A 23350-nucleotide genomic window follows, 5' to 3' on the forward strand; every position below is an offset into this window, starting at 1 on the left:
GTTCAGAGCCACAAGGCTGAGACCACAAATCGCAGGAGCCAGTTTCAATTCTGAAGCTGTGAGACTTCGCCTCTTCCCTACTCTGCCAACTCTTGTCCTCCTGGACCGAGGTGGCCAGATGTCGCTAGGTGGAGGGCACCAAACTGCTTACCATTCTCAGCTTCCAGTGGCTGGAGGTACTGGAGCTGAGGTGGTAACTCTAGTGCGTGAAATCATCTGTTTCACCTTGCTGTTTCTCAAGAGAAGAGCATTTGAAATGCTCTTTCAAGAACAGATATCAAAGATACAAAGCGCAGAGGATCTGCTCCACTGTTAGTACTGAAGGGCAAACAAAAATAGGTTGCCTGAGGTTGATGGTTAACAGCACTTCAAAAATTTTTTCCATACCAATCCTTATTATCCCAGTGACCGAGTGTTAGGCTTTCAAAAGGTGCTGTTTGGAATACCTATTTTTATTTAAGTTTATTGTCAATTTGTTTGCAGAAAAGTAGATTTTTCATCTTATGGTAGTGCACAAATGCGAACCTGATATTTTCAGTGATTATGTCTTCCTCTTAGAGAGAGGGACACCCCACCTCCCCTGCTCCCTGCAAGAAATGTAGTGGTCTATGATATGCGCGTGTTTCTTGTTCCTGCTGGGTGGGCTTGTTGCTGGAAGTTTTATGTGTAGCACTGGTGACAAACGTGGAGTTGCTCATAGTCTTGGATAAGGTGCAATGGTGGCGAAATTATTTCCAACGAAATAAAGTAATAAAGTTGTGTAAGACACAGTATGTTCAAATGAGTTTCAGAAAAGACATTTCAGGACATAAAGGTTATCTGGATGCCTGGCATTCTTAGGCAGCTGGTTCCCGTCCTTGCTCCACCAGCCTCTGCCTCTGCCAAGCAAGGTTGCTATCTTTTGAAGGGAGCTTCTCTTGAGTAACTCTTAAGTAATGATGCCATTTCCTTCTTCCTTACAAGAAGTTGCTTAGTTTTGTGCACTCCCTGTTCCTGTCAGCAGGAAGTGAAGATGAGGGATCTAATCTGTCTCCTACAAGACTGTTCAGAGTAGTAACCCAGAAGATAAGTGTCTTACAGCAGTTTTAGTGACTCACAGGAAAAATATGTATTATTTCCTTCTAATACAACCCTCACTCAAAAAATAAACAAAAAAAAAGTGCAACCACTGCAGACAAGTGAAGACACAGTAAATAACTTACAGTAAAAAAATTTCATTTTGATTCCAGATAAAGATGAAAAGGTTTAATTTGTGAAATACTAACTGTGCTAGCTGTAGTGGTTCATTTTAGTGTTTCCAGCCCAAATTAGAAGTGGCCTGTCTTCAGTGACGCTTGAAAATTTAGTGCTATGTTGATAGTCTGAAATGGAGATCTTCTGCCATTGCAAATGGAATATGTGCCGCTGCAGTTCAGCTGTGGTTTAGCTGGCCATGGAGTTGGGATATAATCATATTATTTTAACTCCTGGAGATCATTACTACTTTGGGAAATAAAGCCCTCAAGCATCAGAACTGTCAAGATATATATTTTGAACTTTTATTTAAAGTAATACTAGGTTTTATTTATTTTGGAATGTTTAGCCAGGTTTTCATTATTAAAACTACATGAGAACAAGGGTTTGAGTATGAGTAATAATAATAAAAAGGCAAAACACAAACCTATAAATTTTCATTTTTTTTTTAAATAAGAAAACTAGCTGTTTTGAAATAAATGCTTGCTTTATGCAAAACTGTTTATCCTAGAATATGGATTTAAGCAGGTACTCACTTCACGTGCTTGATTTGAAAAAGCACAGACTTGAGGTTTTATCTTCTACTACTAGTTAGCAGGCTTTACCCAAAAAAGGCCGAACCTCCCAGTGGATTTGCCCAGGCGAGGCCTGGGTTCTCATAGAAACCCACTAAACTCAACCCTCTATCAATCCATTGCCAACTCCAAAAATTATTTCCTCGTAGTTTTGGCAAAATGCTGAACGCAAGATGAATGCTCCTAATTTTTCTTTTTTATCAGCTTCCAAATGTAATGGGTAATGATGTGTATGAACTTAGAGAGTGGAGAAATATGAGAATTTTGGAAACAGGTTTTTGACTGAACACCTAGAAAACCTGTGTGCAGGGCTGAGTCTGCGTCAGAAAGCACCCTCCCAGCCCTCTTCCTCCTGCTCTCCAGTCTGTCAGCACAGGGAACGAAAAACACTTTCCCTGACAGACATCCCCATACCAGCTCGCCTCCTGGGGGTCCACAGCTATGCAGGCAGCGAGTTTTTGTTGGCCTCGTGTGTCATCTGGGGAGGTGACACGACTATGTCAATGACAGAAGTCGTTTTGATGTGCTCTTGCTGTGTCCCCTTTAGAGCATTTTGCCAACGGAGCTGCGGGCACCCAGAGTAGTTGGGGCCTGCGAAGGTGATTAAAGAGAGCGTCATGCTGGGGTGTGCATTTGGGGAGGGTGCTCCGTGCCACGAATGTGGTTTTGTTGTTGTTTCAGAGTAGAATAATACCCCTAAATTACAGACATAATTTTTAAAATTAATTTTGGGGAGCTTCTGATTCAGTTGAATTAAAGGTGAGTGCCTTTCCACACATTATTAAAATGGAATAATTTTAGAGATTACTAGTAATATATGTTATGTCCTGTGTGCCTGACTTAAGTGTGAATGGACCTTTTATTTTAACACTCTCCAGTGGCACCTCATGAGATTATTTGACTTGAATTAAATATTGGAAAACTGTGAAAATGGTATTCTAATTTTCCTCTATTTCAGCCTCATTAAGTATATTTGCCCTTCGAAGTTGCAAGCAAGATCTTAACATTTCAAATGCTTAAAAATTCAATACATCTCACAATTTAAAAAGTAAAATAAAATAAAGTAGCAGCAGACTTTCTTTTTCTTCTCTAAGGGACCTTTCCAGCACACTGCTGATCTCCTGTTGATTTGATTAATGAATATTTTACCTATTAAAAGTAACCATTAATTATTGCATTTGGTTGCAGCAATAATTGTATGTTTTAAGTAAAAACTAATTAGCATAATAAGTGGAAAAGTGTCACAGCACATGAAGCGTGCTTGCAGTTCACTACATCTGAAAGATCACAAGACGCCTTTTTGACATTTGTCGCTCTGCAGCTAGTTACCAGCAATTACGTTCCATCTGAACAGAAATGAAGTATCTGATTTACAGCATTTATATTCTGAGACATGAGCTACAGAGAATATTATGAGGATGTCTGCAGTCACATTGCACTGTAATATTCTCTTGATGAATTATGGTCATACTGCCCTACACAGCTCCCTGCTTTGTAGTTGCTGGTGGAGCTTTGGTTGGATTTTTGGAGGAGGGGGCATATGGGAGATGGCTTAAAAGCTGGTTGATCAGGTGCCGTCCCTTCTGCCAGAGGCAGCCACAGGCAGTAGACGGGTGACTGGTGTTTAGCTGTGCCGGAGGTCTGAGGAGGCCCACGTGGACTGGGCTATACCTCTGATAGCACCGCTTCTGGTGGGACTGGGAAAGGCCACGGCTTGAATTTCTCTGTTGAGGGAGGATGCTATTTGTGCTCACCAGCTGGAGCGAGGTGGTTCAGGAAAGCGATGAGAATGCAGGATGGTACCCAGAGAGCTTGCACACCTGTAAGGATGGGAAGGGAGCTGTGGTGTTCCTCACAGGCTGCATATGACCTCCAAGCTTCCCACTGAGAACGCTTGCAGTATGTGATCCTTTTTTTCTCTTTTTTAATCTTTTGAATAAAGAATTTCACAAATTCTGCACTTGGTTTACAGTACTGCAAATCGGTGTAAAGCAAGAAAGCAAATCTTAGAGCAACCTCAGGCCAGACTGCCCCACTGAGAAACAAAGGAATGGATCAGTTGCTTGGATCTGTCCACTACCTTACGGTTATCCTAGCACGTTTGATACCATCCAACTTCAGTTAATGCAAGTTGTTTTGGGGATAGAGGAATGGAAAACTCTTAATATTTGGCAAGGGAAAAATCTTCTTAAGGCATTAGATTGTCTGTAATGAGGGCCACGCGAGTAGCAAAGTAATATATTTTCAAACAAACAGATGAAGGCATGATTAAGTTGATCAAGTGTTTGGGTTGAGAACTTCTGTGCTGTTCTTATTTGTGTGTTGTGTTATTTATATATAATATATGGCACTGTAAAGTTATGCACACTCTCATTTTTCACTTTAATTGCCTATTTTGAAGACAGCATGACAGATCCAAAGGTTGCTTTCAACAGTGGAGGAGCACTGTGGTCACTTACTAGTGTGCAATAATTAACTTAATTGTAGAAGTTAGAACGTTTTAAAGATTCAGGATCCATGGCTGGACTCCGTGCATTCTTTCTTTTTTCTGTTGTCCATATCTGAAATACCTTTTTCTTACAAGTGGTGATATCACAAATATGTTTGTTTTTTTAATGAAAGATACTTTTCAGAAGACTTTGCAATGCTATTGGATGTTTACATTAAAACTGAAAATGTCAAATGATCTATTCAATTGTGTTGCTGAGCTACCATTTTAACCTGAAATCCTTTTAGTAATTATGCATTAAGTTTGTACCTACAGTGGGAGGTAAGGGGTGGCCATTACTTCAAAGAGTTAACAGTCTCAATTAAATAGTAGCAGCTTACAAGGATGAAACAGGATTGCTCAGTAATAGTGTTACATAAAAAATGTTCTGCTCTTTTGTTTGCTTATATAAAAAAATGTTCTACTCTTCTCTTTGCTGTAAGACCAAAGCACAGATTTTCTTTGTAGGTTATCTGAAATACCATATATTACGTTATCAGCCAGCAAGATACTGTTTTCTCATACAGCAAAGCTCTGAGTTCTTATGTCTTACAGAGTTTGTGTTATAAAATGGAGTTTCACGTGTGCTGGCCTGCAGCAGTGAATGGACGCTGTCGGCTGTGGTGTTCTTGGAGGTTTTTGTGCTTTAATTTTCAGCAGGCTGCTTCTGAACTTCTGTGCCCTCCTTTTTTATATGGTCACTCTTGCAGCGATCTCCACTGACTGCTGCTTACAGGTTCTGCAGTCATAACACTCAGCGAAGGTAAAATGCTGGAGTGGTGTCCCTGGGATCAAGGTGCATATCCTATGAAGAGGCTTTTACAAATTCCCATTTTCTGCAGGAACTTCCATGAAGACTGCCTGGCTTCCTTGTGAGGGGGCACCTTTGTGAAGAGGCTAGTGCATGCTAAACCAGGGTGTTCAGTCAGCAGATGCTGATTTCCATGCCTTCCAGCTGCCTGTTTGTGTGTTCCCAGTATGTGCTTGTTGGCTTTTTTTTCCTGAGGCAGCCTGCATTTAAATAAACCTCTGTTTGATATTTATTTTTGCTAACTACTTGCCTACATGAGTAATACGTAATTTGCCGTTGTTGAGATTAATGCTAACTTTTTTGAGCTTGCACGCTGTCAGAGAAGTCCACAGTAATTTAAACTTTGGATTGTGACCTATGATGCTTTACTTTGGCTTTGGACTCCGTTATCCTTCTGCAGTGATTGCAGTCAGTCAGTTGCTGAGTGGAAAGTACACAGGCTTGATTTGAGCAGCAGCAGAATGTCAGTAGAGTCCTGTCAATGCAACAGAACTGTTTCCCAGCAGGCCAAAAAGACTGCAGTTTCATGACCTTGTTGTCATATTTATGTGGCCTGTGTCTTTCAGGGTTTTCTTCCATGGCTTTATGCACTTATGAGAAATTTGATGGGCAAAAGAAACTGTTTGCAGCTAACTGAGAAATTTTTGCAACTCTGGGATAGACCAAGCAGGGAGAATTTTGTACTAAAAAAAATATCCTGAAGCCTTTAGTGTTCACTGAAATTGTGAAAGTTGAAATAAATGCAATGTTTTCCTGTTTGTACTTGACTGAATGTAGCTTTCTTAGTCATCTATTCAACGAGAGCTTAATCTTGAGATGTGGAGGAGTTTGGTATCTAGTCTGTTTCATGCAATTTGGTAAGTCCATCTCTGTGGTATTTATCACCTTGGATATTAGAAAGAACTTAAACTTGTGTGTAAATATGAAAGGTGTTCTTGAAGTCAGGTGGGTTTAAAACTCTTGCAGAATCATGGTTTTTATCCTCCAGTGTTCTGCCTTTGAATTGTAGAGCATCATCTCCTATTTGGAGATGAGGGGAAAAAACTTTTTCTGTTAAAGATATAATTAGAGGACCATGTTAAATGTCTGTAAAATCATAGTTGTCTGAGATCTTATTCTTTAAATTTGTAAGAAGGCCTGAATAACACTGCATTTGGAATTGAAACTGTGAAATTCATAATGGCTTCCTTGTAATAGAGGTTTTGAATGGGGAATAGTTTCCAGTAACACTGAATTTATCTGTTTCTGGCTTTTGAAGCTCCATCCATGTAAGAACAATTGCGGACTTTTGAGGAAGCCAACAGAAATGTTTGCCTTGGCATCATTAGTGAAGCAAGCTAGTTTCAGGGGAAGTGTAGGTTTTAATTAACTAGCTGAGCAGACTTATATCAGCCAGTTTCAAGGCCAAGTGAAATACAAGATGCACACTTCTGCAAACCTGGTGGTGGGCGAGCGGAATGTGTGTATTCTGACAAAGCCGGTTGTGAGTCTGGGGGATCTCTGTGTTGGCAGTTCTCTCCAGTGTGATCTTGCACAAAAAAGTGAGATTATCTTAAACATCTCTGAGTGACTTGGGAGACAGATCATACTGTAAGTCCTTGATCCTTATAACTAAGAAGTCTAGTGCTTTTAAAATCCTTTGCAGGGCCATTATTTTTGTGACATGTGAGACGTTTTGTTATTCTCTTTGAGATTAAACAGAAACAGAGAAAACACCCTTGGGTTGGCAAGGGGAGTTTTGTCTTTTGTTACAGCTATTTGGCTTAAGTAGTGGCATGGCTAATAGGAGACATGTTTTTCAAACCTAAGTCTTTTTAAGATATGGACACATCCTTTACTCCCCCTGAATGTAATATCTACATCTGTGAAATCTGGTGGACGATTACAGCTATCAAAAAACCTTTAAAATCCAGTCACTTCATTTTTATGTGACGAGGGATTCATATGTCCTTCTTTAGATACCTGGACTCTTGTCAATCTTGACCTCAGCTTCTGTCTGTTAAGTGGTGGCACAGTAGGGTAAAAGCCACTTCATATTCAAGGCATTGAAGGGTAGTGTAAATTTTACCTCCTTTAAGTAATTGTTTTTTCTTCTGAGACTATCTTTACCGTTTTGCTAGTGGTAGTGACCTTTCCTAGTCCCTGTAAGAAGAAAGCTTGAGGCTGTAAAATAATGCCACTGAAATTTGTTAGCACTTTTCTCTGTGCCCTTTATAAGGTGAAAAGTGATTTTTTTTTTTTTTTCAGTCATTTAAATGCAGGGTCTTTGTGAAAGTGAAGTTCTCATGTGAAGTTGCTTATGATAACTTTCTTGTATCTTTTAGGGCAAAACTTACGGCTCCATTATGTAATAACAAAGATGTGGCATGTGTTTTTGTACAGAAACACTCATGTAGAACAAAGTTGTGTAATTGATTAAGACTGTACTTACACAGGATGGCTATCCCTTCTTTGTTATATGCTTTCTGTAAAATACTTCACCAGGTTAGGACTTTGCAGTGTTTTCAAGCTGCAAGTTATTTCTGCATAGAGTGAGGTGAAATAGTAATAGTAGCTTGGTTCGGTAGTCAGTGATTCATTTTGTTAGAACACGCTCCACAGAGGATGCCTGTCTGAGCAGTTCAAAGATGGTGCAGTGCAATTTATGGTCTTAGCCTTAATTACACACTCATACTGCTTGTCTGGTTACCCAGTATGAAACAGGTTGTGGATGTGAGAAATTGGAGGTGTCTAATCCCGTAGATGATTAGTTGAGTAACTCTCTCTCATGGGTGTTAGCACCCACACTTCAGTCTTTTAATCGTGAGGTGGTGGGACCCAGAACAAAACCCTGGGGTGGTTCGTATGAAATCAGGATTTCATTTTAATAGCATTTCATTAAAGAAAAATAGAAAAAACACAAGGTTTCCAAAATCTAACACCATAGTAAAAGAAGAGGACTTGGCTAAACGCCCCCCCCAGCGTTACAGAAAGTATATAGTGCTTTGCTGTTTCTCGCTGTGGAAAGAAATCAGTGGAACGTAACGCTTTTATGAGAAGAGACAAATAATGAAGGTAGCTAATGTACAGCGGGTGGCAATTTGTTCTACTAGATTTAAGGTGTTACAGCAAAAACTAATGAAGTACTGAGTCTTCAATAGCCCATGTTAATTCAAGAAGCAAGGGAACTAGTTAAAGTAATGCTAATCAACCAGTCCCTTCAAAATCCGTAGTTGTTTTGGAGTGTGCGCTATCTGGATATTTTTCTTGTAAGAAGGGGAGCTCGGATCAGTCCTAGGTTGTACTGCTTAAGTACTTTTCGAGAATAAGATTTGTCATCTGTTTAATCCATTATAGGTGTCTGTTTGGTAACTATTTAGGCTACTTTTGGCTGACTTTGACTAGCCTATGTGTGTTTGAAGAAACTTTGACAAAACATGTAACATTATACAGGGCCATTTTGTGAGATTTCACAATGGATTTTTGCCTCCCCTGTTCCTCATCCCTGACTCAGTTGAGAGTGTTGGCTCATACATAAGATCCTGGTCAGTGGGGTGACACGCATTCGGGGGCTGTGGCTTTGGGCAGCCTGTGCGGTGTTAGGAGACGGTGCTAATGCCTGTAGAAATGAGCTTAGGTGTGAGAGAAGCACAGCACTGCTAGTCTAGGTTTGAAGGTTCAGCATCAGGGAATACTACTACTTAATTTCACTGTAGCTGTGCTTGCTGTCTTTAAAAAAAAAAAAAAAAAAGAGGAAGGGAAAAAAGCTAATTATGTCTGGTTTTTTTGTAAGCAAGCCTGGGATGGTTGTGGTCTTTTTGTAGTTGTTAGCAATAATGTATATTCACCTTGTGCTCAGAAGCGTGCTAACTCAATCAAGAAAGTCGAGACTGTCCAAATTGGAAATAAAATACAATTGAGGGGGGAGGAGGCAAGTTAGGGGCTGCAGGGAAGAGAGCAGTACAAGGAGAGAACTGTACGAATGTTCAGTCCTGTGGTACAAGAGTGAACAAGTGGTTGTAGGCATCTCTATGTGATTTTTAACTTGTTTGTATGTTGGGGTGTTTTGAAGGGAGAGGAGCAGGCAGCATGAGGGCAGTAAGGGAGGCAGGATGAGTAGCAAGAACCAGAGTTAGGAAGGGGCAGGAGAGAAGAAAGGTGCTGGCTGAGGTCGGGCAGAGGATGACAAGGAGGGAAGGAATGGACCAGTGGCATTTTAAGACAGTGAGAGAGAAGCTGGCAGTGGCGAGCAAAGTGTGTGCACACTGTGGATAGCAAGGCCGTGCAGGTTTTAGGTGAGTGCGGTGGGGCTGCCGGCACAGCCTTCATGCCCCTCTGTCCTGGGAATGGCTGTGCTGGGACCGGTGGCTGCTGGCCCGGTCTCTGCTCTTCTCTGAGGGACACGCGGTGGCCCCAGCACAAGAATCCTTCTCTCTGGTTTCTGCGCTTTCTTTTTGTCTTCTGTTATTATAGCTGGGGAAGAGAAATAATACCCAACAGTGTTACGTATAGCTCCTGCTACAGTGCAGAAGTGAACTCAATGTTCTCATGACTGACAACCCTGCAGCCAGTTACATGAGGAAGAAAAATGTGTCAAGCATTTTGAGTGCCAAGTTAATACAAGAGTTTCTTGACCATCTCCTGGATTATTTTTTGGTGGAATTGGGATATACAACACAATCGACTTGAAATACATGTGAAGTCTGATAGGTGGAGAGGGAAGGGGTAGATAAACTGAATAGAGACTGTGCAGCGCGTTCCTTGTGTGCCAGGCAGCACCTGCTGAGAGACAGCACTCTGCTTTGTGCGGGTGCCAGCAGACGAATTTCTCTGTGGTTTGATAACATGCTCCTACAAAAGTTATGGGGCTTTTGGTTTTTGACTTTGCATTTTCATCTTCAGCTGATGTTATGGTGAGCCGCTGGCGAGTTGCGGAAGGGTGGTAGACTCTTCATTAGAGCTTTCCCTTGTCCTATCCCACGGATACTTGAAGCACTCTGATGTAAACCAGCCCCATTTTTGTCTCCTTCAGTCACAGAAACTGTTGTTTATGGATGGAGGTTAATCCCATTTAAGAACTGGATTAGCAGAGACGTAGTCATTTAACCACAGATGCCTAAACTTGGGTTGATGCAGTTCTCTCAGATAGTCCTGGGTGGGATTAATGCTCTGCAGACATTTTATATCGAGACAGTTTCATGGCAGGCAATGCACTGCCGAAGTGTAAATTAACAGTTTACCATGACAGCAGTTGTATGCTTGGCCTGCTAAATGACTACGGGTTTTGTAGAAACAAAGGCAAGTAAAAGATCTTTGTGTTGCATGAACCTAACTTCATCAGAGAAGTAAATTATAGAGATAGCACAGAAGATAGCTAATGCTTTGCTGTCTTTGGTTAGCTTAATATAGAGCGTGGTACTTCTGCTGGTAATTACTGCAGAATTTTCCCAGGCACCAGCAAGATCGGCTCCTTTTAAGGATAACAGGCCGGGGGTTGCTGGTTGGATTGGCGCTTGTGCTTTTATCCCTCTTCTCTGACCTTCCTTAAAGGCATTTATTTATTTACGGGCGTATCGATAAGGCACGTTAGCAAATCCTGGAGCCTGAGCTTTGCAGGAGCAAATGTAGGAAGAAAGATTAGAAGCAGTCTGAGCTTTGAGGGGGTGGGACAGGGGATTCCCCGCTCACTGGATAAAGACATTATCTGCTTCGGGCAGTGGTGTGACGAATGCAGCTACCTCAAGCACAGTCCCCATTCAGTTCAGTTAAAAATCTTCCTTAAGGCAGAGCAGCAGGGACAGGTTTCAAAATAATTGTATCATGTTTTTTAAAAACAAAAGAAAACCCCTGATGCTTCTCAGAAATAAAAGACAAATAGTAGCTGTGCTATGGGGAGCCATTTAGTAAAAGCAGTTTGTATTCTTTATAGTTAAACCGCAGAAGTTGCACCCAGAATTGCTTTTAAAGTAACGCATAAAATATGTCGTTAATGACTATGTATTAATCTGCACAGGCATGATGCGCATTTTCCATTGGGAACTTTTGAAGACTGTTTATGCTCCGCTCCTAAAGGTGCATTTCTACAATGTAGGGCAAGGCTGTATTTGAAACCTCAATTTAATCCTATTTTTTTGTATAAGAAAACAATGTAAACTATGAGCATACTTCTTTTGGTTTGGTTTCAGAAACTTAAAGCAAGACTGCTTCTTTGTTAGATAAAAGCAAAACTTAACTGAAAAGAACAATGAAAACAGTGATTGAAAACATATTCTTTTGTTTGAGTGAGAAAGTTAGCACTCGAGGGAACTGGATGGTGTTTGCTTCAGGGCTTTTGGTGGGCAATGCTCTGCCTGGCAAGCGTTTTGCTTCAAGTGCATTTTTGTATGATTTATCTGATTGAGAGCTTTAGAAAAGAAATTGTAGAGAAGGGAGAAAGCAAAACTCGAGATGCAGAAGAAGAGTATGAAGTCCAAACTGAAGAGATCTAATCACTCTTGAAGCATCTCAAAATGTGTCAACCATGTTTAGAAATACCGACATTAAAAAAGAAGAAAGCTTGATCCTTTTAACACCGTAAATCATGGAAAGCAATGAAAACTAATATTTATGAGGGAGATTGTGAAAACTTTTGTAACAGTTGGAAATTACATCACTGTTGATGTTTGAAATTCTTGTGTAAAGTAATGCAATACTGTGTTTATGAATGAATGAACAAAAGATTGTGCTGTGCTAAGCAGACTGTATGGATAAACTGGGTTGAGCTATTTTATATCTCATGTCTTCACTTAAGTTACTTTGCAGTATACAGTCCGATATGTTTCATTGTAAATATGGAAAACTCAATTCAGTGTATGTATTTTTTATTCTAGATACAGACCCACGTGTATTAGAGAAACAAGAACTTCAACAGCCAACCTATGTTGCTCTAAGTTACATTAACAGGTAAGCGTGATTATATTTCAGAGATAACTGATCTTGGTTTACACAATAGGTGTATATATGCATATGCCAAAATGGTATGCTTATGTTACATACTGTTTCATGTTATATGTATCTATGATAACACCTGTCTTGGAAAGATAGTTGAATTAAAATTTAACTAAATTTTTATTGCTTCTGCATAGGGCACAAGTTAGCCCTTCAGCTATACTGCTGACATACTTAGGGGATGAGGGTTTAGCCTTTTGTGTTTAAGCTAAATCTTGTGCTAAACAAGATAATCTGTCTTTACTTATTTTTGTGCTTCCTTGTACTCCATGCAAGTGGAGAAAGATGATTTTTTTTTTTTTTTTACAATCGAAGTAACTGATAATAATCCAGTATGTAACAGAATTTTTTACAGTACTTCATAAGTTTTTCGACTACAGTGTGTACCTTTAACAATCTTGCTTACCAGCCCTATATAACTTAAGACTTGAAATCAATTTAAGAAATTAAACCGATTTTTAAAGCACTTACCTAAATAACAGAGCCTTGGCTTTTCTATTATTGACTGATGGCAAAACTGAAACCTCTAGAGTACTCCAGCATGGAGGAATAGAAGGGCTGCTTATGCTTTCAGCCATTTTATGGTAAGGTACAGCCCGAGTGCAGCTCCTTATTTTCCCTCTCACCTAAGCACATTGCAGAATTCAATGGAGGTAGCTCAGATTACTTTTCGTTTTGGAGAAGAGTGACCGATGGAGCATGCTGCATTGGAAGGGAAGGATGGTGAGGTTTTGGGGAGCTGCAGTGCCCCTTTTTCAGCATGTTTGCCAAACTGTCTCCTAATCCTAAATGAACACTGTACAGGAAGTGTAATTCCTCATCTAAAACCCCCTTTCCTGTTCTAGGTGAATGAACATGCTGCTGTTCTGGGATTGTTTTGCCTTCCTTTACGTCATACTGTGTTTTTTTATCAGGTGTACTGTGGTTGAAAGTTCCAGTTAGTTGCATTTGGGAAATGCACTTCTCAGAAAGTATTCTGTATGAGATTATTGGCTTTTATACGTTGGACACCTGTTTCCTTTCATAGCTGTCTAGAGGATGAAATACAAACTCACGAGCCTGGAAGATTAACGCAAAATTTCATTCAGGATAGACTGAGTTGATTGAAACTCTTATGGGTCATACAGAAAGATTTTTCATTCTAATTCTACTTCATGTTAAAATGAAGAAAAAAACCCACTTTTTCAAACACAGAATCTACGGTTTGGCTTTGTATAATACTTGCTGTAGAGAAAGAATGCTGGGGGGAGGCAGGGGAAGAAAGCTTTGAGGTATGAAAGTAAGAAGTGGTGTTCACTTGGTGAAGTGACTAAATTTTCTGCGCGAGAGGATGATGATTAAGAATAGCTGGTATTGACATGATTTCCCACTTGGTGAGTAAATACTGTTCTTCCTGGAGACAGTCCTACCCTTCAAAGCCTATTTTGAAATTAACCATGACTCTTTTTAACTCTTATTTCTGTTGATCTTAAGTAATGTTTAAAACTTTTTTTTTTCCCCCCAATATGTAGGCTTGGTATATTGTTGTGTATGTTGGTATGTTTCCCTCTTTCCGTTATATACTTGGGCATTTTCTCTTGTTGCTTTTGTAGTTATTTTACCTAATGTGAGGGAGAGGGAATTTTTTTTTTTTTTTTTTAAATTAGGGAAAAGCTGTTTTAAGACCACAAAAAGTGCCACAGGACTTGCTTATCTGATTTGGAATCAGACTACTTTTAAAGTAGTTCGGAAGTGATACCTCATCTAGATTTCATGATTTTGGTACCCTTTTAAACAGAGTTCTGTGTGACTAAGACAGTTTTAGTTACTTATTATATATTTTGTCCAAACTTTCTTACCCTTTCAATTCTGAGAAAGAATTCCACAGAACTGAATTGAGTTGTTCTTACGGTCTGAATTGACTCTTACTCAAACCAGCTGCTATTTAATTGCTCTTTTAATTGTATTTTAATTTTTTCCAAAGTGCTGATGTCTTGCGTTGAACCACCTGCTCTGTGCAGCTAAAGCTCTTGAGGGAGCAGCAATATCCATTACACTGTGAGACATGCCTTTCTATTTCCCACTACATATGCCAGAGCTGAGTTCTGCTTTGTTGTCCCAGGCTATGAACTCAGATTTTGTAGGCTAATACATGTCATAAACATGTTGCATACTGTTAGATATCAAACACCAGATACTGCTGCACTTTTTTAAACCCATGCTTTTATGGCTTCCAAGTGGAACTGAACTTAGCTTGGTTCCTGCTGAGAGTTCCAGACCTTAAAACAATCTTCCTCTGCAGGTTTGTATATTCAGTATGTTCTGTGTGGGCCATACGCTCTCGTGGAGCCTGGGAAAATAGGGACTTGAGATCCTCAGGGACTGTCAGAATTGTATGATAAGATGTACACTTAATATATGTTGTGGTAGAAAGATTAGGTGGCTGTGCTTTATAGTCTGCCCATTGCCCTGTTGTATGGTGGCCATTATAAGCTAAAACAAAACAAAACATAAATCTAGGTTGTCTGGTTTGGTAGCTGGGAGGATAAAGTATCAGTAAAGCAGATAGTAGAGACAGAAGGGTACAGAAGTCATTTTTCCAACCTGAAACATACTCTTGTTTCCAGTTCTCTGCTACCCCTGCTTATTTTCTCAGGCATCATAATATGGCAATATTGTACATGCTCTTAAGTTCTGAAACAGCCTTCAGGTTGTGGATGTCTGAACCTATACGGCTCCGTCTCTTTCTCTGTTGGAGATTTACTGCCATTACAGCCTTCAGTAACTACACACAGATGCAGCTTCCACAGTGTGTGATCCTCATGTAGACAGATAACATTCCTTTTAAAACTGGTGGAAGAAATATAAATTATAGGTCATAATGGTTTGTTATCGCTACATCAAACGCTTGCACCAGGCACTGACTGAACTGCCACAAATCCTCTTCTCAGACGAAGTTTAGTGTAGCCTTAATGCACTCCCCAGTATTGATGATTGTTCGCTACTGACTTTTAGTTTGCTTTCTTAGAAGTCAAAATTGGAGCCAGTAAAGCAACTACTGCTAAAGCAGATGCAGATCATCTGCTTCCGTCCTATAAATACAGGAGTGGTTTGTCTGCAAGGAGCTCAGTGGCGCTACTTACAGGCATGGCATGCTGGCTGTGATCTGTCAGGAGTAGTTGCAAATGAGCACTTGGGCCAACATCCTCCAGTACTTCCTAGAGGTATTTCCTTTGTATATGGGTCAAGACACCTTTGTATTTTGTATTGCATTGAAATGCAGTGATTAGTGGCAATAATTAACATTGCTTATACTATTACTTAGATACAGTATTTATAGCTTTAATTAACATGATTATGAATTTTACTTGGTGTTTATTGGAACCTGCATAGTGCTGTTTGTTCCTCTGAGTCTGTCGGTCTGGGACTTTGGCGGCTATGGTTCTCGAGCACTACCGTAGAACGTGAAGCCCTGGTGTTGCAGCATACTGTCGAGGCTTTTAGGCTTAGTCTGATGGAGGAGAGACTCCTCAGTATTTGCATATTCTAAAATTTGTTTAATATGGATAGTGCTGGTTATCTGTTAAGAGATGAAAGCAGCTGTTGTGGGAACAGGTGGGGTCTTTGTGAAAACAAAACATCCTAGCATTATTAGTGCAAGTGAGAAGACAACAGAGGCATACAAATAATTCCTCTGGCTAAAAAGGTAATACTAAAAAAATGCTTAAAATGAAAAGCTTTGATTCCAAAACTCAGTGAATGAGAAATCCTTTACAATTAAGTTTTAAAGGAGTATTTCAACTTTGAGATGGTAGGTACCAGAAATTGGAACAAAGCATAATTTATTGGAGTAAATTCCTTTCACCTTGAAAATGGAAATTGAGAAGTGCCGTAGTTACTTGTGTTACTGGAAGCATATGCCTTAAACAGAACAACAAAATGTGCATTTAATATTGTTTCTATGAAATACATTTTCCTTAGATACAGAAATTGCTTTGACTAAAAAATTTTCATCACGGTGAGGAAAAAAGGAAACTAGAATGCACCTACAACTGAAACTAAGCTACCTTAATTATATAGTGTTTCTGATGGACATCGTGTAATAGCTATATTAGAGAGATGTTGAAAGCAAGGACTTGTAATCTTAAAATCTTTAGAAAGCTACCAAAATACTTTCAATTACAGTAATACTAGGTTCTTTTTTAATAGTGGCTTTCTATTGATAATTGAGATCATCCAGGAAAGATTATATAATAAAATAGATTTTAAGCATCGATCCTGGAAGCAGTTACAGTACATTGGGGTGAACATTTTAAGTGTTGCCCATGGGCAGTCTGTTGAGTGAGGCTGTCAAATGTCTATAAAGTTTATTCTTGTGCACAACTGGGAGCACAAATCAAGCCTGTGATCAAAACTAGATGGCGTTCTTGCATGAATAGTCCAAAATTGTGCTTGCACATCTCTGAGCCAGCCCTAACATTTTTGCTCCTCCCTCCAGATTTTAATTTTAACAAGCGAGATTTGCCTTGCTATTGCTATGATAAATTCCTGTAGGCTCCAGGCTTCTCCCACCATTTCCCTTTCCTCTCAGTGGTTATTCACTTCTCAAGAACAAATTTCCCAACTCTGCTTCCTTTTTGGTATCAGTAGAAGCAAAATCAATCATTTCTCTGAGCACATGCATTTGTGAAAGGAATTCATTGCGTGTAAAGTTCTAACCACTGTAAACTGTCCCTGTGTCTTGTCCAGCTCACTAGTTCTAGTTCTGCTGCTATTACGTACTTTTTCTGGGAGTCAAGTTAACAGCCAACACCATAGGATTTAATGATCATTTGAATGTTATTTTTAAAAGTGGTAAGTCTTTAGGTAGTGATGTATTTAGTATGTATGATGTTATTAATGTAATAACAAGAAGAATGCTTTGGATTTAATGGCGATGCCCTTTGAATACATCCGTATGGTTTCTTAGCAGAGAATCCAAGCTGCATGATACTGGTCCTTTATTTCTTTGGCCTTAACTTTTTTTTAAGGTGCTACGCTCGGTGTTGGATAGACATTTAAAGTGTTCTTACTCCTTTCTGTATAGGAGGTTCACTCTTACCGTTGGCCTCTTCCATTCATATCCATTCTTTATCAGTGAGGACCTGTTCTGTGTGTGTTTAGTGAGTTTCCTCTGACAGTTGGTTCTGTGTATGCGTTTAGTTGTAACAGTTAAACATGCCTTCAGTAAGTATAGTGATTTATTATGTTAAAGCTACCTAGCAGCATCCACAGCTTTTGCAACACACTGCAATGTTGCCTGTGGTTCTATGATAGATTTTCCAGGGGTTGAACTATCAGCAGTAGTTAAATAAGAAGCCAATGAAAGACTAGCCTCTCAGAGGTCATGCCCAATAACTGCATGTGCCACCAAAAAGCTCTGTGGAACGTTTTCTCAGCAGCGGTGCAAATCCTGTTGCTTCCTTTTTTCCAACAGTGTGAGGGTGAAGTTGTTTGTAATGTGGAAGACCAAGATGCAGTTTCCTCCTCTTGGATCCTTTACGAATGTTTTAATCATAAGACTATTGACTGGTTTGGATTAGGACATCATTTCTCCTCTTGATATTTCTTCTCTTTGCTTCTTGCTTTCTGTGTACTGTCATTGGAATATCTGTTGGGGCACAGTTTAGAATCGAAGTTATGAGGCTGCAGAGAACTGAGTTTGTTTCTCCTTGCTTGCTTGCTTAATGGATGCCTTTTCAGAAGGTGTGTGCAAAATAGAACAGTTCTGAAACAGTGCACATCATCCTCTAGAAAAAGTATTTGCTTCAGCATTTACCTGGTAAGCAGAAGGTCAGACTTCAAGTCTTTCTAATTCAGACCTGAGATTTCAACTTTGAAGTTGTATTACTGGTGATACATTATAGATTAATTGAGGCATGCTACAAAGAGTCATATAAAAACCCTTTAAAACTGATTTTTAATCTCAAAATAGTTAATTTCATTTTTTGAATGAAAAAGCAAATTTTTTTTTAAAGTAACTAAAATAAAACTACCCTAACTTTTTTTCAGTATAGCATGCACTCTTAAATTCTCATGTCATGATTCAGAAGCAAAAGGATAGTGACAAGAACGACTTTTCCATTTTAGGAATCCTGCTGGAAATCAGTTTTTCTGCACAAGAAAATCCAAGCCAGTGAATTGATAAACTATTCCTGTGGTGCCTGTTCAGACTTGCTACATTTTATAGTGCCTAGTACCACAGCTCTTTGTCTTAAAACTTACTTTTCCTTTCTGTAACATGATACTGTCTTGTTTGAATTGAATGTCACGGCTCTGTGAAAGTGCAGCGATGCCCTCAGACTATTCATTCTCATGACATTGAAGGTGCATGCCAATGCTTCCAGTAGCTGCTGGATTGAACGCGTGTGACAGAGTACAGAAACGAAGGGATCAAAGTAACATGTCAATTGCCAGATAATATTTTTCTGTCTCAGCTTATTTTTAGGTTTGCAGTGACCAAGTAGATCATGTGTTTTTATTCATGTAGCCATATCTTTATGCTCTGCTATTTGACTTGTTCTGGAGATGGAACAAGACAAACTTCAGATGATAATTCAAACAAGATGTGCAGAAATGTTAGTTAGGGTAAGGGGAATGCCTTTTGGTTTGGAAGGATTTACGTAGTTGGCTTTGTTTTCTCTTTCTCTTTTTATCAGTTTCAAGCTAAGCAAACCTGAAGATTTATGTAATGTACAGCTCATTTATTTCATGTCAGCAGTAAAGATCAAAAAGCAGATTGGCATTTTAAGGAAAAGCCCTAATGCCATGCCCTGAAATAAAAATTACATGATGAATTAAAACATATAGAACACTGGAAGAATGTGGTTTAGTTGTGGGGTTGGTCTTTTGTTTTTAATTGAGAGGTAATTAGCTTTCTTCTGGCAATGCTCATATGGAAGTCTCAGGGACAGAAAAAATTCCATCTCGTGAATCTCAAGTAAAAGAAGTGTTGCCAAGTCAGCCTCGTTCCTTGTGAGTGTGTATGTACACACCTCTGTGTGCGTGGTTTTGTTAGCAAACACTTGAGCAGTCAGTACAAATCCTCAGGACTTGCAGGATTCTTGTCTTTATCGGTGTTTCTTTGTCTTTTGTCAATGTGACATGCCAAAATTGGTGAAAAAATCATCTTGTCTTTCTGGCACTGGTTTTTGTCTTGGCCAGTCCTGTTTCAGTTCCCAGCTTTCTGTGTATATTTTCCATTTACTCTTGCCCAGGTCACTTCATTTTGGGAAGGGAGACAATTTTCAGTTTCCTTTGCTTTAAAAAGGAGGCCATTTCGTTTCTGTGGTGCTTAAATTTGATCATAAGAAGTGTTAGTGCTTTCAGAAGGACTGTGTGTCTGCTGTATGAAAAAATTGTTTGTGGATATTTCACTTTCAGCTATGTAGGGTAACGGCTCAGTATCTATTTCTGTGTATGATAGCACGATGAGGCCCTTATTCTTCTTAGACTCTGGTAATAAGACACATTCATTCTTTATGTTACAGTTATTTAACATACTCAACAAAGCTATTTGAAAAACACACTAATGTGTCAGTTTCATATCGTCTGCAGAAATAAGAATTTGTGTAAACTCCGTTATGCTTTGATTTCAGAGTGAACGATGAGCAAAAATTTTACATTTGTGCATGAAGTTTCTTTCAAGTACAGTCTGAGATAAAATGGCTGAAAACAGCGGCTGTTCTTTCTGTCTTTACCACTCACAGAAATGGCTCCTGTATACAGCTAGTTACCTCCGATGCTGATATGTTTTTTTTCTTTAAAGCTCCATCAGCAACAGCAACAAAACACTACATGCACAAGAGAAGATTACAGGCCGGGTAGGTAACTTTATAGGAAAGGGCATTGCTGTCCAGTGTTTTGCTAAAAGCTTGTTGTGACCATGTGAGCTACATGGGATGACTGACAGATTAGCAAATTTACTATCCCTGGAATCCTGAGGTGGTCCAGGCCATCTACTGGTAATATTTGTTGACTGTGGCCTGACTTTTTTTTGGAGCTAAAGGTTACTTATCACTGGTCTTTTGTAGAAGAGTAGTTGTGCTTCGTTTTCTAACTTCACTGATTTTTTAAAAAGTAACATTATTTCATAGAATCATAGAATCATAGAAAGTTTTGGGTCGGAAGGGACCCCTAGAGGTCATCTAGTCCAACCCCATGCTACCCATTTAGATTTGTTGCAAAAAACCATGCATAGGATTAATTTACAGTAAGACTAAAATGAGATTTTCAAACAAATTTAGTAGTTAAAAATGCAAATTATTGCATTACTTTTTTTCCTGTATTCCTATATTAGCTTTTAGATATGTTAGTACGTTGCATTTTCTTAGACTTCTTTCAGTAATGAATATCCCACTAATTTGTAACAGACCATTCTGGAATAATTTCTGAAGTGTCTGTGAGCACTTGACGTTTCCCTCCCTTCTCCTTCGTTCTCATTTTTGCATATAGCACTTCCAGGTAAGGGTTCTCATGCATCATTTGTAAAGTCTTGCTAGTATTGGAACAGGCTGCCCAGGGAGGTGATTGAGTCACCAACCCTGGAGGTGTTTAAAAAACGTGTAGATGTGGCACTTTGGGATATGATTTAGTAGGCATGGTGGTGTTGGGCCAATGGTTGGACTTGATGATCTTAGAGGTCTTTTCCAACCTATGATTCAATGAAGGACAGGTACTGTGAGCATGAAGGCCACGTAACATAATACAGTTGCAGCACAAAGTATGTCTTTATATCTTGCTGTAGACATTCAGAAGTAGGGCTGCAGCATGGAGGTTGCATACCAAGGCTGTCTGGGTCATGCTGTAGGATAGCCTATAGCCTAGTCTAGAGATTAAGTGCAGATGAGAAAGTATTCTTAGTACTGCAAGATTTGGCTCGTGAGAAAAGAATATTGATGTCATCTTCTGCTACAAAAAAATCTCTTCCAAGGTGTTAGTCTCGGCCTTAATTTTCATTAAAAAATTTTGTGGTTGGGTTGACCTCTCGATTTGATTTTGAGCCAGAGAGAAAGTTTGTGTCTGCAGCAAGGATGCATTCATTATCCCACCACTTCCTCTGTAGTCCTCCAGTGTCCCAAGAAATGGAGACCAGGTGGAGAGCTTGATGGAGCTGGCTGCTTCCCTTATGTTCCTAATGAGGCCGGGGGGTGCGTTCAGAAGGCTGACAAGGGAGTTTTGCTGTCTGTCAGCAGAATGATCTTGGAAGATGGTTCTCTGCAATCCATGACTAAAATAACACAGGTTATAACAGTCACCGAGCACTTCCAGTGCAGAGCTGGCAGGAACCTGTGTGGTGCACTGGCATGCTAACGAGGCTTCGTGTTGTGGAAACACAAAACAAAATTAAGGTTAAAACTGAAGTCAATTGAAAGCAACAGGTGGATACAAATCATAGACAGTAAAAGAGCAGTGATAATACATGTTATGCCAAGGAATTAGTGAAGCTTGTCTGCCTTGATTGTGAGCAGGTATTATGTAGTAAAGGAACTTTTAATATAATCAAAACAGAAGTAAGGAAAACAAGGTTCCTGCGTAACTGAATTTTACTTGGCTTTTGATTTTGCTTTGGAGCTGCTCTCATAAATTTGCAAAGCGCTGTTAGTGCTAAGAGGAGGAAGCCCTGGCACTTCATCTGTGAATTTTTTTTTTATCCAGTTACTTTGGCTAAGATAGTATGGCATCACATAATCAGAAAATAATTTTTCAACAGAGTAGAGACATATGCAAAATCATTGGGCTACCTTTTTTTGTTGTTATGAATGCAAAAGCAGAGGATAGATTGCTCTGATCTTGCCCCTGGATTTTTCTGAAACTTTTTGTCCCTACATCAGGAAGTGAAGACAATTTGCAAGGCTGTATAAGTGGTAATCTGCACAATGAAGTAGAAGTAATGCCCTGAAGCTGATGCACTTCCATGGGCTTCTTCTGTTATACAGCTGTGGAACGTGTTTGTGAATACAGGTGGACAGTTACGTACCTTTGACTTCTGAACGTCTAGCTCTAAAGTCTAATTCAATGCATTTCAGCAATAGTTGTTGTGTATGTTTGCATTACACATTGTTTAAGCGACCTATGTTGGATTAAGGTGGCCTGAAACAGTTAGTCAAAAAGCTTGCTTGGTTCGGTGAGCAAACGCTATTGAAGGGAGGCTTTATTCAATTAATTTGGTTTGGTTATAGTACAATTAGTCAGGCTGATGTAATACTTTCCGAGTGTTGGTTTCCCTGAAGCAAGAAGTTTGCAGACATTAGATTTTGTGTTCTAATTTTCCAGAGAACTGAGAAAGGTTTTCTTTCTTTGTTATCATTGGGGTTTTGTTTGTTTGTTTTTAAATCAAGCACATTTTTTTTTTCCCCAAGTGGTGTATGAGAATACCGGCAGAGATGGAAAGAATTACAATAGTAATTCCATCTACAGGTGTAGATGGTCCACAGGGGTAGATGCTCTGATTGTCCTTGATTTGCAGAGGAATTGTTGTGGGTTTGCCTGGCATGGCTGTTTAATATCTAGTCATTTCTAATCAGAATAGCTTGTGTAATGTATATGAAAGACACCGTAACAGAGAGGGAAGTAGCTGTGGATTGTGATATGTGCTCTACAGCCTTGGCACTACTGCCTGTACCAACAGAGAGTTGTTTCAGTGAGACTTAGCCTCATCATCTGGAGGTGGCACGACAGCCCACGTTAAACTGTCTCTCCTATAACAGCGTGACCTTTCTTTTTCAACATACCGTTATTTCTTTGGTGTCTGCTGCTGTGGTATACGACAGGGAATAGTGAAGACTGGAGTAATTTTCCTCTGACTTTTTTAATGCTGTTAGACTGAGATTACTATATCTTGGGGTTTTGGTGTGTTTTTTGCTGCTATTCTTCCAGCTGCTTCTCCATATAATCTTTTCCTTAGCCTTTATTAATGTGTCAGGTGTGTTAATCTGTATTTCTAATGAAATGTCATAATGAGGCCTGCAGCCTCAATGATCACTACCACTTTGTAGCTGACTTTTGCTCTAACTTTCTTCTCCGCTCTTCCTGCTGCCCCCAGCCTCCTGAGGCTTCTGGCACTGTCTCTTATGTCCCTCTCTGTTGCTGGTCAGGCGTTGCTAGCAGTGTATTGGCCTTGAGGAGAGCATATAATCTTAGTGCATACTTACAAGCTGATGAAGGGGCACTCGGGATGGAGGTGCAGAAGAGGCAGGCTGTTCCACAGTTGCATGTGAGTAACATTTCATGTTTGCGATCATCAGTGTTGGGGACTAC

General features: G+C 39.6%; 1 protein-coding gene across 1 annotated transcript in view; it reads left to right on the plus strand.

Moving 5' to 3' along the window:
• The window catches only part of JAZF1 (JAZF zinc finger 1), a 196760-nt gene that overhangs the window by 96148 nt on the left and 77262 nt on the right, over positions 1–23350 (plus strand). Inside the window, exon 2 of the mRNA XM_075417437.1 lies at positions 11956–12028. Within this exon, the coding sequence (XP_075273552.1) occupies positions 11956–12028 (73 nt within the window). The remainder of the gene's footprint in view (positions 1–11955; positions 12029–23350) is intronic.

The sequence above is a fragment of the Opisthocomus hoazin genome, chromosome 4, assembly GCF_030867145.1.
Source record: "Opisthocomus hoazin isolate bOpiHoa1 chromosome 4, bOpiHoa1.hap1, whole genome shotgun sequence".
Taxonomy (NCBI): Eukaryota; Metazoa; Chordata; class Aves; order Opisthocomiformes; family Opisthocomidae; genus Opisthocomus; species Opisthocomus hoazin.